Raw genomic sequence first — 17,361 nt, 5'->3', positions numbered from 1 at the left:
CAGTTCACTGCCTGCATTAGATAAGCATGCGGCCAGTGCACGGACGAGAGCTGAGGCCACTTTCAACCCTGCTAACTCGGAACAAGTATATCAAACGCACAAAGACTGGTGGACTTGAAGGAGCACATTATCTCGTTAATGATTATGTAACTGCAGTAACGACACTCATAAATTTAAAGGATTTAAAAATTGTTATCAGAGATAGCGGACTACTATCAAAATGACCCTAGTTAATGAACCAAAGTTTTTCTTTCTTTATAGACCTTTGTCTGAATCCTCCAGTGAGCAAAACCCAGACTTCAATAGAGAGATCTAATCATTGGTGCACTTGTAAGCTATTGACAGCGATGCAGGAAGATTTTGAATTCGATATGCACAGGAATGTATATAAAGTGCAAATGTCAATGTCTTTTTTTTTTTTTTTGTGAGGAGATCAGCCCTGTGCTAACATCTGCCAATCCTCCTCTCTCTCTCTCTCTTTTTTTTTTTTTTTGCTGAGGAAGACTGGCCCTGGGCTAACATCTGTGCCCATCTTCCTCTACTTTATATGGGACACCGCCACAGCATGGCTTGCCAAGCAGTGTGTCGGTGCACGCCCGGGATCCGAACCAGTGAACCCCCAGCCGCCTCAGTGGAGCTCACGCAGTTAACTGCTTGCACCACCGGGCAGCCCCCAAATGTCACTGTCTTTTCAAGAACGTTGCTGTGGTCAACACAGGCTATTTGACTTGGTTGTGAGGTCTCCTAGTAGAAGGCTAGCTTGTCAGGGGCCTGGCTTCTTTCATTTCTGAATCGCCCAGAGCTGGAAACATGTGTGTGAACTGAGAAGGTGAGTATTCTATAGTGGTAGAGGGCTGGGCTCTGGAACCAGACACCCTGAGCTGGCAGCCCTGCCCCACCACGCTGTACCCTTGGGCATGTTTCTCAACTTCTCCGTGCCTCAGTTTCCTCATCTATGAAATGGGGATAATAGGAGTACTTGTATTTTAGGGCCGTGATGAGAATTAGATGGATTAAGATGCCTAAAGCATTTAGAACAGTGCTGCACACAGATAAGCACTTAATAACTGTTAGCTTAAAAGAGTTGGTTTTACAGATGAAACGTTTTTCATTTATTCTTTGCTCATAAGAAATGATTATTATATTTGCCCACTGGACCTATCAAAAGAAAGACACAAGTCTGCTAAGCAAATTCATTGGCTATTAAAAGACCTCTTCCTTTTTTTTTTAATTTGGGGAAACTGTGGAGGGAGAGAGAGTAGCTTAGACCTGTCCCAGCGAGCCCAGGAGAGCATTGCTGTGTGCTGTGGTTATACCCAGGGCTTGCATGAACACTGTCCTGATTTGCACGGAGAGGCAGGGGAGGCAAGGAGAAGGCGGGAGGCAGTGAGTTGAAGTCCAGAAAGTTCAAGTAGAGCGGAGACTGGAGGTTATGAACCCAGGCTTCTTCAGCAAGCCTGTGGTGCACGAGTGTAACGAGAAAAACTGGATGGATATTCCCTGAGGAGTAGCCCTGGTGAGGAATGTGGAGAGCTGACCAGAAGGGCAAGCCTGGGGAGTGGGACTATAACAGCTGGGGCTGAATCAGCAGAAACCCTCTGAGAGCACTGAGCAGGCGAGTTGTTAACCCTTTCACGGCAGAGAAGCAGCTTAGTGCAGGGTTGAGAGCGTGAGAGCTAGACTCCAGGCAGTTCGGCGCTCTGAGCCTCGATCTCCACACCAGTGAGTGGGTATGACACTAATAGTACCTATCTCAGTCTTGGCGGGAGGAGTGAATGGTGGAGTGTGTGTAAAGCTCTTGGACCCTGCCTGGCACAAAGCAAGTATTTTCCGATGTTTGCTTTGGCCTCTGGATGTTTAATGACAAAGTGGATGAAAGAGCAGATCCAGGGAGTGATGAGACAACAGAACTTCTGATAGAATGATCCGTCTTTGCCTTTGGTAAGAACTCATTACAGATTGCTGATGTTCGTGGGAAGCTTGCTACACTAAAGAAAGATATCTCTTTAAATTTGCAAGGAAAAAGGAGATGCAAAGCTTGGATCTCAACATCTAGTTCCCCAGTGACTTTGGGGAAGGAACTGGCCTGCGTAGCCTCAGCTCTCTTATCTGCACAGGGGTGACAACCAGACCGTCCTCACTGGACTGCCCAGGTATCAGGGGAGAGGGAGCACGTGGAGAGTGTGAGGGCTCCGTAAGCTGAAACATGACTACGTAAATGTCTGCTAATGTTGCTTCCCCGCCGTTGGTGTTATTCCTAATTCTGTGAAGGAGATAGGTGGTGGGGTCATGTGTGACTGGTGGCATTGTCCCCAGCAATCTCCAGGCCAGTGATTCACCCTGTGGAACAACAATACTCCAGAGCAGCCTGGGGGCTCTCCGTCTTGGAAGGTTACCCTCTACCCTTCTTAGTGTCCACCAATGTCTTCCACTGCGCTTGAGGAAACCCGGCCTCCTTGCCTTGCCTGCAGGATCTGGCCCCTGCCATCCCGTCTAGTCTCACAGCCCTCGCCCTGGCTCGCGCTGCTCCAGCCACAATGGATGGCTCTTAGTTCCTCAAGCAAGACATGCTCTTCCCGGCCTCAGGGTCTTCACGTGGACCCTCTGCATCCTCCCAAGGCTCACTGTTATGGGTTAAATTATGTCTCCCAAAAAAGATATGTTGGAGTCCTAACCGGCAGCATCTCAGAATGTGCCCTTACTTGGGAATAGGGTCTTTACAGAGGTGACCAAAGTAAAATGAGGTATTAGAGTGGGCTCCAATCCAATATGACTAATGTCCTTGTAAAAAGGGGAGATTTAGACACAGACATGCACACAGAAAGAAGGCCATTTGAAGATGAGGGCAGAGATCAGGTGATGCGTCTACAAGCCTATGAACGCCACAGATCGCCAGCAAACCACCAGAAGCTAAGAGAGAGGCAGAAATAGATTCTCCCTCGGAAGGAACCACCCTGTGGACACTTTGCTCTTGGACTTCTGGCCTGCAGAACTGTGAGAGAATAAATGTCTGTTGTTCAAGCCACACAGTGTGGTATTTTGTTACAGCAGCTAGGACGCTAACACAGTCATCGTAAATGTCATATCCTCAGAGGAGACTTCCCTGAACTGCATGGGAGGTGCCCACATTGTCCCCATCTGTAGGGATTTCACCCCATTCCATATTGTCACTAGGGGCCATCTGTAGCTATTTACTGGTTTGTTGCCCCACTTTAGACTGTAACTTCATGAGCTCAGGGATCATGTTCCTTGTGCTCATCACATTGCATCCCAGCCTAACACAGTGCCCGGCAAAGAGGAAGCATGGAATACATGTCTGATGGATGGGCCAGTGAATGAATGAATGAATGAATGCACTCTGGAAAGAAGAGTATGATGTTATGATGTATAATATACAAATATAGGTACATCAGGTAAGACAGGCTGAAGAAGATACTTATAAATTCCTGTCTTCTCGGATCTGGGCAGGTCAACAGCTAAATAAAATGCTGCCAACGCTGGGAAAACTGATATTCAGTCTGAAACTGAAATAGATTTTAGTTTGGAAACAAATGAATATATTAAAATCAATTCTGGATTATCTTGTTTAATCCCACTTAGAAGAATGAACCCATACAGAACTCTGGAGCTGTGCAATATTTTCTTTCTTGTTTTTAAGTTTGCAGGATAAGCTGAGCGTGTCTCCACTCTAACGATTCCTTTATGTATTATTTATTAACATTGAGTTCTTTTTCTTTCTTTTCTCTTTTTTTACTTGACTGGTAAGGAAGTAGATTTAGGGCTCTCTGCAGTTCATGCAGATTCATTTATTCACTTCTGGAAGGGAATTTGATTCCCACCCTCTTGGCTCTTGGTGCGCCGCATGAGATGATAAACCTCAGCATCGCTCTTGACTTTTGTGTGACTGTAGGGCCTTCATTTTTCTCTGGTGGCAGCATTTTGTGCCACATTGAGACTGGTCTGAGATCTGCTATCTGCCCTGAGCAGTGTCCCTCATCTCTAAAACCAGTGGGTTGGATGAGATTCTTTCTCAAGTCCCTTCAACAACATGATTCTTTAACTTTTTGGTTGCCTCTGTGGCTTACTGTCAAACATGTATAATGTATTCACTCATCCACCCGTTATCTGGTCATATACTACACGTCAGGCTGGGTGCTGGGCCAGAGCAGGAACTAGAGACAAAGTTTCCTTTCTCATGGGACTTACATTCTAATTTGAGGAGAGTGACAATAAGCGAGTAAATAATTACATGGCACAATAGATAGTAAATATTAGAATAAAATATGTACATATTAGAATATGTATGTATTAGAATAGAATAGAATACATAATAGAATATTACATAAGAACATATAACGGTATAAATGTAACATTGTATTTAATCTGGACTAGAATAAAATTTAATAGTATGTTAGAAAGTGAGACACAATACGCTGTAATAAGTATTTGCTGCATGAATAATAAATTCATCTTGATGTCGCCTCTGTGCTTGGCCACAGAGGCAGTGATAAAAATGATAGGCCCCTAAATATCAAGGCATTCAAGTGGTGTTACGGAGATATATTATGAGTACATAGTTAAAAGGCAATGTGATAGTACTATTCTGGGGGATGCCTAGTGTTTGTAGGAACAAGGAGGAAGAAGCAACAACTTGCCTAGGGGATATATAATTTGGGTGTTGAGGGATAAATTGGAGTTTGCCAGATACAAAAGAAAAGAAAGGCATTCCAGGGAGAAGGGAACAGAATGTGCAGTGGTGTCGAGGCATGCCAAAGCTTGGCATACTTGGGGACTAAGGAGAGGTTCAGTGTGGCCTGAGATGAAGGTAGGCTGTGACCAGGTGGACAATGTTTAAAACCATCCACCCACAAGACCCAGTGATCTTATTTCTGATATTGTTCAGTTCAAAATGGTTTCCAGGTGCAGTGTGGGCTTGGGTGACTCATTTTCCAACATGCTCCATTTTTGTTGCTCTTGGCTTTCTATTTTTGAACTCTTAAGTTCTCATTCTGCAAGCTGCATTATGGAGGTGTAGTAATGTTACATTCTTAGAGTTAAAGAAATAGATGTTTTACAGCTTCGTGGTTGTTGCTCCTAGTGTGAGGATATTGTCTTTGAACAGAAGCAGATGGATGAAGTCTTCAGAGGCCACTGTGCTATGGAGTGGCTCAGTGGTGAGGCTGTCAGCTGCAGTAAAAAATGGCTTTTATTGCCACTGAGTTGCTGCTGACCCTCAGAGCATAACCAGAGGGCTAGCAGAGGCACAGAATTTGCATAGAGGTTCACACGGGGGTTATGGGGATCAACACATCATGAATATAATTATGAAAGAGTGATTAGTGCGATAAATCCTCTGGCTCTCTGGTCAACCTCTACGAGACACTTGAAGAGCCAACCACAGGGTGGATTACATTGTTTCACTTAAAAAAATCCAGAAGTTTTGGCATCGCATACATAGTTTCTAATTGGCATGGCATTTTCAACAATGCAAAGTTTCTCACCCCGCTGTCTATGAACCATTAAATCCAGGAAAGCGCACACCATCCTTCTCCTTAGCTGGAAGAATCCTGTTTGGATGATGGCTTCTATTTATAGAGCACTGCTTATATTTGTACAAATGTTTCCCTCCACTCTCTTTTAGTCAAGAAATCCAGCTGTAGTCCTGCTGTTTCAAGTACTTCTGAAATTTGAACACTAGAAGATTTAGTTGATGATTTCACGTTTTTCTATGACCTTGGTGAAGGAGAAGAAAGCAATGAACTCACCCCTTCCAAGTGAAGATAAATGGAGAACGTGGGTGTTGGCTGTGTGCGGCTAACCCCTCTTTAATTGGATGGTGGGAGGTTGGGAATGCAATTTGCAGTAGATGGCTCCTAGAGTCCTTGGGCAAGGTGTTGGCCCAGACAAAGATGGACCAGGAACTGATGTAATCAGAGTGATGTTACTGTTTGCAGAGTTGGACGTTGGTGGTACTTGTGCACTGAAATCACACTGTTGTATTCTCTCCAAATGTTCTGTTTCTTTACATATTGGGAGTCCCCCATCACACTGCACAAAGCAGGGGATAAAGATCCCAATACTGTATGTTTGGTTTTATTTAAAACTTCAGCCACTTAGAAAATTGTCAGATAAGTGATTTCACAGCATCACAGAAAAAAGTCTCACATATTTCGCCATAACGGCTAGAAAAAGCTTCAGAGGAAGGGGCCGTCCAGGCTATTTAGAATAACATTTAATCATATTTAAAGATTTATCCAGTTGTTAAAATGCCCTGGACTCCACCCTCCAGAAAAGTCACTTGAGTCAGATAATTGAAATGGGTTTTATCGTCTAAGAAATATTATGGTTGGCTTTCTGGATTAATCTCTATTGAGCAAGCAAGAATGTGTAACTTTGTGGTCAGTGTGTAGACACAGGCACATCTGAATTTAAAGGGCTCTCCTAAGGGAAATAAGCTATTATGGAAGTAGGAGAGTTTCATTTAAAGCATTCAAATATATTGCATGGAATTCTGGAGGAGTGGATAAATATATTCACTTCAACTAGGCTTTTGGTGAAAGATAGCACACGAAGGTACATTGTCTAACTTCATATCTGGAACCCACAAACTACCAAAAACAAATGAAAAGATCCAAAAGAGTCAAGAAAACTCAAGATATTCATGTCAACTCAAGAGTCAGGGAATCAGAAAGCAAAGCTTGCCTTTAATTACATAGTTCAACTTCCCTGGGGTTAAAGTCACTTCTTGATTACTAATATCAAGGAGAAGACACAAAAATTTTTAAACTTTTTACTAAAATGAGTTGATTTTGAGGCAAATGATATGACAGGGGATGGGCACTCTCAAACCATTTAATTATATTTATTCAATCCATATATATATTTTTTTTTTGTGAGGAAGATGAGCCCTGAGCTAACTTCCAATGCCAACCCTCCTCTTTTATTTTTACTGAGGAAGACTGGCCCCGGGCTAACGTCTGTGTCCATCTTCCTCTACTTTATGTGGGACGCCGCCACAGCATGGCTTACAAGCTGTGTGTCGGGGCGTTCCTGGGATCCGAACCCGCGAACCCTGGGCCACCGAAGTATAGCACGCGCATTTAACCGCTACACCACCCGGCCGACCCCTCAATCCATATTTTTAGTGAAGATATGATGCTTTGTGTCACAGTGAATTTTATATCACAATGTCTACTGCTTTCCCTGATATTCCATATGAAAAAGGTAATCCAGGGGTGGCCAGGTGGCATGGTGGTTAGGTTCGTGCCCTCTGCTTCAGAGGCCCTGGGGTTCTCAGGTTCAGATCCTGGCATGGACCTATGCACCATTTATCAAGCCATGCTGTGGCAGGCATCCCACATGTAGGATGGAGGGAGACGGGCATGGCTGTTGGCTAGGGGCCAATCTTCCTCAGGAAAAAGAGGAAGATTGGAAACAGATATTAGCTCAGGGCTAATCTTCCTCACCAAAAAACACAGAAAAAGGTAATCCAGATTCTTTTCTTTGTTGATGGTAATTGGGGCAAACTTCTAGACCAACCGTCAAATCTAGAATTACTTGAGAATGTGGACTTAACCCCCCGCCCCACCTATTTGAAAGCACTGGAGAACTACCAAGGCAGCCGGAACTTGAGGGTCCAGGATCCTGCAGAGAAGGGAAGTTCACTGAACTGAGGCCAATATTCTATGGAACTTTTACCCATAAGGCATTTTCTAAATTGTAACGGCAGAGGGACGAGAGGGTAAGGATCTGAGGAGAAAGTACTTGCTAAGAGGCCAGAAAGCCAGGCAGAGCTTTCAGCAGTCTCATGGGGCTGAGAAGACAACAACTGAAATTCAAGGTCTCCAAAGTAGAAGAGCCCTTGTAAACATACTAGACTTCCAGTTAGGACCCCAAAAAGGCTGCACCAAAGGAGAAAGGGGAACCAGGAAGTAGATCAGCCCTCATAAGAGACTGAAACCCAACTTATGAACTGACCCAATCCCAGACTGATTTAAAGTCATCTTTTTCTTCTTATTGGCTTACGGAAAGCAAAAGTAAATCCCTTCTGGAGGAATATAACATCAACCAGAGCACCAAATTATCTCTAAAAAATTTTCACACACTTTGTTCCTAATTAAATAAAAAAAAAATTTGTAGACATGCCAAGGGACCCTGACAAATGATCAAAACCAAGTGAAAAATACTGAAAATAGACTTAGAAGTGATCTAGATACTGGAGTTATCAGACATTGAATTTAAAATATTCAAGAAATAGATAAAATGGAAAATGTCAGCAGAGAATTTTAGTCTATAATATAAATTAATGGAAATTGTATATAAAATATAATAAGTAGAATTAAGAAATCAATAGATGGGTATAATACTGGATTAGACATAGCAGAAGAGAGGATTGAGAACTGGAAAACAAGTCAACAGAAGCATAGAAAGTTTATATATAGATAATTAGAGTCTAATATATATAATTAGAATTTAAGAAAGAGGAGAGAAAATAGGTCAAAAGAAATATTTGAAGAGATGTGTTATGAATTGAGATGCTTAAGGAACAAGTATAATAAATGCAAATTAAAGCATACTCAGCATGCCATAGTAAAACTGTTGAAAAGTAAAGACAAAGAAATGTTATTAAAAGCAGCCAGAGAAAAGAGCCACAGCTCTCTCAATAGAGAAGAAAGTAACACTGGCAGCTGACCTTTCAACAAACATTAATAGATGTTATAAGTCAATGAAATGTCATCTTTAAAGTGCTACTAAAAAAATAACTGTCAACTGAGATTCTGCATACAGTGAAAATATGCTTCAAAAACTCAGGCAAAAAAGATGTTTTCAGACAAATGATGAGGGTAGAATTTATCACCAACAGACTTGTACTGTTTTTAAAATAAAAGGGAATTCTTTAATCAGAGGAAAAATTATCCCACATGGAAGTACAGAAACATGAAGCAATAAATAATAATATAAAGGGTAAATAAATGAGCAAATATAAATGGATATTTACTAAATAAAATATTTTTTTGTGAAATGTAAAATATATGTATATTTAAAACATGACAACAATATCTCAAACATAGTAGGAGGATAAAGAGAGTTTAAATGTTCTAAGGTCCTTGAAGAATCCAGGAAGTGGTAAAAATGCTAATTTATGTTAGATTCTGTAAGTCAAAGATATATATTTCAAGTTCTCAGAAACTACTGTAAGAACATAAACACGAAGTATAACAAATAAGTTGTTAGTCCAGAATATGAAATGATAAAAAAATACTTGATTAATTCAGAAAGAGGTGAGAAATGAGAAAAAAGGAAATATATAAAAGATGCAGCAAATAGAAAACAAATATTAGGACTGGTAGATTTAACCCCAAATATATGGTACTTGCATTAAATGTAAATGGACCAAATAATCCAAGTAAGAAGACTAGGATTATAAGAATTGATTAAAAAAATAAAAACTCAAATATACACTGTTTATAAGAGACACAATCTAATATATGATTACAGAAAATTTGAGAGAGAAAAGGATGGAAAGAAATATAGCATTATGACACTAAACAAAAGAAAGCTGGGGTAGTTATTTGAATACCAGACAAGGCAAATGTTAAAGCAAAAAGCATTTCCAGAGACAGAGAGGTAAGTTTTGTAATAAATAAAGGGTCAGTACCTCAGGAAGTCATAACAATTTTAAATTTGTATGCACCTAATAACTTAGCTTCAAATATTTAAAGAAAAATTTGATACAACTAACAGGAGAAATAGATATATCTACAATCATAGATATCATATGTACTCTTTCAGTAACTGACGGAATAAGAAGATTAACAAAAAATATCTGGAAGATTTGAACAATAATAGTAAACAACTGTAGAATTCACCTTATTTTCAAGAGCCATGGACCATTTATCAAAACTGATCACATGCTGGTTGTAAAGTAAGTCTCAAAAAACATCAAAAGACTGTAATCATATACAGTATGTTCTCGAAACACTGTGGAATTAAGCTAGATATCAATAACAAGGAAACTCCCAAATATGTGGACCTAAGCAATATACTTCTAGGCGGTGGTGACTGGGAAGGGTTTTAGGAACCTTCTGAGCTGCTAGTCACTTTCTATTTCTTTTTTTTTTTTTTTTGTGAGGAGGACCAGCCCTGAGCTAACATCCAATGCCAATCCTCCTCTTTTTGCTGAGGAAGACTGGCCCTGGGCTAACATCCATGCCCATCTTCCTCTACTTTATATGGGACGCCGCCACAGCATGGCTTAACAAGCGGTGCGTCGGTGCGCACCCGGGATCCGAACCGGCGAACCCCGGGCCGCCGCAGCGGAATGTGCGCACTTAACCGCTTGCGCCACCGGGCTGGCCCCTAGTCACTTTCTATTTCTTGATTTGGGTGTCATGTTTGACTTGTGGAGAATAAAATCACTCAGTATTTGTGTGCTTTTTTCTATGGAAGTTATATGTTTATTAAAAAGAAGTCCATAAATCTTGAGTAAGCCCTATTAACTGCAATTTAAAAAGACATTTTGGAATGTTTCAGTAAAACAAGTGAGAAATTATAGACTCCTAATCTGGAGCGATATTATGGGTAACTTCTTTTTCATTCTAACTAATAAGGAACTACAAGAAAATTCAGATAAAAACTTAGTGGATTGTACATGAATGTTCATAGCAGCATTATTCACAACAGCCAAAAAGTTGAAACAGCCCAAATGTCCATCAATGGATGAATGTGGTCTATAATGGAGTATTGTTCAGCCATAAAAAGAAACACTACAACATAGAGGAACCTTGAAAACATATGCTAGCTGAAAGAAGCAAGTCACAAAAGGCCGCGTATTGCATGATTCCATTTATAGTAAATGTCCAGAATAAGCAAGTCCATAGAAATACAAGGAAGATTAGTAGTTGCGAGAGGTTTGGGGAAAGGGGGATGGGGAGTGACTGTTAATGGGCATGTGGTTTCTTTTGAGGTCATGAAAATGTTCTGAAATTAGATAGTAGTGATAGCTGCACAACTTCGTGAGTACACTAAAAGCCAATAATTGTATATTTTAAAAGGGTGAACTTTATGGTATGTGAATTATATCTCAAAAAAGTTATTAAAAAAACTTAACGGAATATGAAGCAAAAGTGATAAAGTTAAGGAATGAAATAAATAGGTGTTATCCTGACGTCATTCTGCATCAGATAATTCATTAAGAGGAAAAAGTAAATTTCTAACTTAAGAAATAAAATAGCTCCTTGATTGTTTGATAAACCTACTAATGAAGAGGAGGGAATCATAATGAACACATTGGTCAAGATCTAAATTTCTTGCGACTTTACCTGTCATCCCAACATCAATAAAGATATTATAAAACTCTTAACATGCCTCAGAACAAGAACCTGGATGACTATCATGGATGATATGGTTAACAAATGTCAACAATTTACACAAGAGCATTTGAAATTATATAGCTCATTTATATATTTGAAAGAAACTTGATAGAGATTTTCTCAAACTTAACAATTCTCAAAATTGACATGCATTTTCCAATAATGAAATGTGTTGTGAAGTTGAAAGAAAAATATTTCTAAATACAGAGCAAATTTTCTACCAACCTTGCTAGGGGAAAGACTAGACTAGTCTCGTTCTCTTTCTATAGAAAACAATATTACATAATTATTGTATAAGAAAGAGACCATAGAGTTTGCAGTCAGACTTGTAAGAGAAAAAGTATTATGGGGTGAATTAGGCAGTTAACTAATAAAATATTTTTATTATAAAAGCTGATAGTCCATAGAAAAATAGGATTCTTGAGACATCACGGTTCTTGAAGACCTGACTCTGGCTTTTAGGAATTGGAGACTGGACCCCAGCATCCTCTTGATAACTTGATCTGAATATCTGCTGGTGGCTGGGTTTCAGCTTGCTGGCTTCCAGCTCATGCCATTTATCTTCACCCTTTTGTGAAAACTGGAGCATTTATCCGTCTCTCATCTTTCAGCTGGAGGACAGGACCTTTTAAGTTTTGTGCCATTTTTATTACAGGTATTGCAATGTTATAGCTCAAATATTGAAATATTTATCTTAGAAGGAATTCATCAAACAGCCAAAAAAAAAAAATCCTAAGTTATTGTCTAAATTACCAATTGTGATTTTAAGGTAAAATCTGAAAATTGACTGAATAGATGAAGAAAAACTTGATTTTTTTCCCTAAATCTTATAATCATTTACAAACACATTCTTTTAAAATTAATAGAGAGTTTGATAATCCTCATGACCTGGGGTTTATGTGAAAATATGAGTTATTCAGTCAATATTTGTTGAACATCAACTATGTTCTAGGCACAAACCAGAAGTCTTTTCTAAAAAAAAAAAACTTTAGAGAGAGGAATGGACACGTCACTTTGATCTAAATGGGAGCGAGATCCTCACCTAAGTTTCAAACTCTAGGTTTGGAGAGTTTAACTAGATTTCCTAAAATCATTTCAAAATACCCAATCTAGAAAAGGCAAAATTAATGTTTAGTTAAAGCCATGTGTAAAAACTATTAGGAAAACTCAAAGAAGCCTCTTCGTAGGGAGACTAGCTCTTCCAAGTCAAATTTTCATGCAACTCAACGAGTGACAATTGATTTCATGTATCAGTAGCAATTTTAAGTATGATCTTGATTCATCAAATCCAGTGACATTGTTCTCAACTTAAAATTATCTTCAGAAAACATTTGGTAAATACTGAATTATTGAGTCCCTACTGGGAATCCAAGAGAGAATAAGAGAGGGGTGGGTCTTTCTTCTCGGCAAGCTTGCAGTCAGTGTACGTAAACACAAGGGGAACAACAAATACTTTGCACTAAGAATTTACTTTTTAAAATAACCTTTAAAATATCTCCTTCCTTAGTTACCCTATATTATCAACGGCTGCAACATACCAACTAAAGACAGTTGGAGTTATTTCTCAGTCTCACTTACAGATAAGGGAGACTAAGGAGATGCAAGCAGAAGTCATTTGAGTTTATGGGGAAGCTCTTTAAATGATGTTTACTTAGGTGAAACGTCCTCCTTTGCCCTTCTTGTTCCCTGCTTCTTTCTTCCTGGGATGTGGACATGATGGCTGGTGCTGCAGTGACCCTATTGGACCATGAAGCAGCTTTGGAGAAGGCAGAAAAGAAAGATAAAAGGAATCTGGGAAACTGATAATGTCCTGTTTCACCATATTGACCTAGGACTGTCTACCTACAGACTTTTATGTGAGAGAAACTATACCTTTATCTCATTTAACACAGTGTTATTTCCAGTCTCTGTTATTTATGGCCAACCATAACTTCGCTTTTAAGCAGATCTTTGAAACAGATTACAAAAATGCATTTCTATGCAGATGGAAGATCATGTCAAAAAGAATTAAAACAACAACAACCATATATTCCTATGAATTTCCTAGGAAATGTCCTAATATATGTAGAAACTTGTATAAGACAACATCTTCTTGGACAGCTTTCTAGACACCCTCAAACCCAAATGACCACCATTTCCATTCTGGAATGACTGAAACTTGACCTTCATCTCTAGAAGTTATTTCAGTTTCAAGATCACAAGCTCTGTGTTTCCTCTCTCAGGAAATATGTTCCCAGTACATCCTGTTGTGCCACCCCTTCCACATCCTAGAGGCCACTACGCTTGGGCTGAGTCCTCATCAGTTCTCCTTTTCCCCCTCACAGGTTTCTGTTGGCCTTTGTTGCTTTTGTACATAGTGACACATTTTATAGATTCTGCCACCTCTCCTCCAGAATTCCTTCTCCCCTAGAACTCTAGGGTCTTAACCACGTGTCTTGAAGTGCTTGGGCAAGTTCATAGATTACTTTACAGGAAAACAGCAGCATTTCAACATAGAGGGGAGATGACCATTCAGTTAAGAATGTCAGTTGGTCTCTTAAATTTTAGAAACACCCTCTCATCGTATCCTCATCTTGCTCATCACCACCACCTTCCTCACCATGATCATCTTCATCACCATTTTCTTCATCACTGCTTTTATCTCACCATCCTCAGCACCACTGTCTTCACTACCACCTTCTTAATTACCAGCATTCTTATCACCACTATCCTCATCACCAACCCTCTAGAGAATACTTGGTGACAAGTACTGTCTAAATGCTTTTCATCAACAGCTCATTTAACATTCACAAGAACCTAATGAAGTTGGCTTTATTATCAGCCCCATTAACAGGTGAAGAAAGGAGACTGTAAATGGTTAATGCTCATGTGCTGTGGCTGGTCAGCGAGATTTCAGTTCTGGCACCAGAGCCCACCTGGTCATGTCTCTGTTACAGTGCCTCTAGCAATTCTGGTATCCAAAATGTATGGATCCCTCTGCAACAACAAACATCAGCCTTTCAGGAACATGTTGGAAAATTTAACGGTGAATTTAATTTATCCAACATTGGACAAAGACTCCTTTGGGACAGCTAGTATCTAAAAGAGAAAGTTTGATGTACTTGCTAGCTACCCATTCCTCTCTTTTTATTACTTATATCTCTATGCAAGTTGAGATATCAGCTCTGCCCTGCAGGGAACCCAAGCTCATTGTCCAATGCCCACGTGGAAAGAATCTTTGTGCTTTTGCCAATATCCACAAGTGAATACATTTTCCGTTATGCTACTCAGGGTCTCTTACTTGAAGATCTATGTTAAATTTTTCCTTAAATTCAGTGGTATTAACAACAATAACAAAAGTCTCTTGCGCACAGTATTTAGTCCATGACTAGGCACACATTTCTTTTTCTCCTGAGTCGCAGGAGCTCAGTTCAGGGCTGCATTGCAGTAACTAATCAATCTTACCCACTTGGTAATGTTGATAGGTTTTCTTATTTTAGATTGGGGTTATCTCATTTTTATTTTCACTACCATGTCTACCCTGAATATTATAATGTGCTTTGAGTTCTTTTTTTGAAATAAGTTTACAAGAAATTCTACAGATAAACTAATATCCCCAGTGAATACTCCGTGAACACTAGCTCAATAGGATATGATGAGGCAGTCCAGGAAAAATTCTTCCCAGGCCAAACAAGTCTGAGAAACCCTACAGCCCACACCTACCCTTCTTAGAGAAACACAAAGCATTTTAAAGGTACCCAGAAGTCCTGCAGTAAAAGAAATCTTTCAAACTATTCAACTCAATGTTCTCCACATTTGTTTGACTCTGAAATTTCCCCCACCCCCTGCCCTACAATGGTGTGCCTTGTGGAACTAATTTCTTGGAACACCAGTTTGAGAAGAATGGGAATGATGAGCAATCTGTGTTAGCGGTTATAGGAACACTGTCACGGGAGCAACAGAATGGGACCACATCAATGACTGTGGACTTGGCTGTTTTGAGTTGGAATCCTGAGTGTCCAAGACACCACTGGAGAGGGGGAGATTTCACCTCCTGAACGAGTCACGCAGGGCTGATGAGGTGGAGAGGTCACTGGGAAGCCAGGAGGCTGAGAGGGCCCACCTGTCCCAAACATCTTGGGTAGCCTTGGGACTCTCAAGAGAGGGGTGTGGCAACTGCAAATCTAGACATGGGTCTTTTCTCTGAACACTTGGGAAGGTGGAAAACATCAACGGCCAACAAGGAAGCATTGCGCTGCGGTTAAATGCCTGGCTCATGGGAAGCTGTGTTCACATCCTGTTTCTGCCATTTCTTCTGCCCATGACCTTGGAGCAGTCATCTCGATTCTCTGAGCTTAAAATAAGCTCTCTCACTGGTAAAAAGTGGTTCATGAAACCAACCTCACACAGTCAAATGAGACAACAGATGGAAGGTGGAGAGCCCCGTGGTAGTGGTGGATGCAGAGCAAAGGCTGGGGAATTGGCAGGGGCTGTCATTACTGGGTCTACGCTCTTGGTCAGTAAGGGGGCGTCAGATCCTTGGCCCTGGTCCCGATCCCCCAAAAAACAATGATCTTAGCACATTTCCATCAGATGCAGAGCGCAAATGACTTCCTAGTTTGGTTACAAATTCAGCAACTGAATGCAATCTTGGATGCTCAGCTCGTCCGCAAATATTGCTCCACTGGAATAAATGGGAATCGACAACTATGATCCACAGTCATGAAAGTACAGGGGCCGAGAATAAAGAACGGCTCTCCCAGACAAGCTAACTTGGTTATTATTTATAAGCTCCCGGGCCACCTTGTTATTGCCAAGAAAATCTGCTTTACCTTCTTGCTGCTGTTCCGTCTGGCCTCGATCTGTACTTGTTGAAAAAAATAGTTATTGTTATGCTACAGTCACAATGGGACTCACATGACTCAGCACTAAATAACACCGATAAAACTATGAAAATGGCACTTTGCCATTAAAAGTTATTTTCTCGTGCACTTTAACAAGATTCAAGGCTTTTGTTCTCACAATGCTCTGGTATTTTCAGCTTTACCCAAAAAAGATAAAAATGTGAAAAAGTATTCCAGCAAAATACCACCTCTCTCCACAAAGGAGTGTTTTGATTTTGCAAACAGGGAGCCAGAGGGGGGGGTGGTACATGGAATTCATATTGATCTGCGATCGTGGCTGTGACCGCAAGGGCGGTGTTCAGCAGGGGTTTACCTCTTTCTTGGTGAATTTTGGCGAGTGATCATTTTTGTCATCGATCATGATTGTGGCTGTGGCCGTGCCTGTTAATCCAACATCCAGTCCGGCCATATCTTGAGCCTCGATGATTAATTCATACTTGGGATTTTCCAGAGTCTACAAAGCAAAAACACAACAGAGAAGGTGGCATTTAGATTTGGGTTTACACTTTGGATAGGTGGCAAGCACGTTGCTCGGGCTGCCTCTACGGCCTCGTCCATCTAGGGCAGGCATCTTTAATCAGTCATGGCAATTTTACCTATTCTTATATATGAGCCTTTGGAATCGCTCCGATAAAGACAGTCACTATTCATAGACTGGGGTTGGCTGTGGGGATGGAATCTATTTTCTGTCCTTATTTAAGGGGATGCTTGATACATTCCAGAATGTTTCATTTCCAAGGTTTGGGCATACATTGCATGTTTGATGTTTACACGTTATGGTGAAATTACATGTCATTTCACAGCAACCTCATGAAACTGATCTGGAAATGAGGCTAAGTTTGATAAGGAGATTAGGACAAAGATGGCAGCTTTAGGAACTCATGTTTACTGAATAATCTGATGGGCCGGGCATTGGATTACTGGACTTTACAGAAATCGTTGTCGTTAATCTTTCCAACAAGCGTCTCAAATTGCATTTATTATTCCCATTTTACAGGTGAAAAAATACCAACTGAGGTTTAGAGTCACTTGTACTGCACTTCTTTAATGTCATTTTTAGTCAGTTTAGTCCTTCATGTCATGTTAACTTTGGAAGATGCATTTTA

The 17,361-nt window shown here is 40.4% G+C and overlaps 1 protein-coding gene across 1 annotated transcript in view; it reads right to left on the bottom strand.

Moving 5' to 3' along the window:
* The window catches only part of CDH13 (cadherin 13), a 1,007,607-nt gene that overhangs the window by 134,965 nt on the left and 855,281 nt on the right, over nt 1-17,361 (bottom strand). Inside the window, exon 8 of the mRNA XM_058528362.1 lies at nt 16,569-16,709. Within this exon, the coding sequence (XP_058384345.1) occupies nt 16,569-16,709 (141 nt within the window). The remainder of the gene's footprint in view (nt 1-16,568; nt 16,710-17,361) is intronic.

The sequence above is a fragment of the Diceros bicornis genome, chromosome 32 (genome assembly GCF_020826845.1).
Source record: "Diceros bicornis minor isolate mBicDic1 chromosome 32, mDicBic1.mat.cur, whole genome shotgun sequence".
Lineage (NCBI taxonomy): Eukaryota > Metazoa > Chordata > Mammalia > Perissodactyla > Rhinocerotidae > Diceros > Diceros bicornis.
The sequence above is the reverse complement of the archived record's forward strand: the minus strand, read 5'-3'. Positions and strand labels throughout refer to the sequence as shown.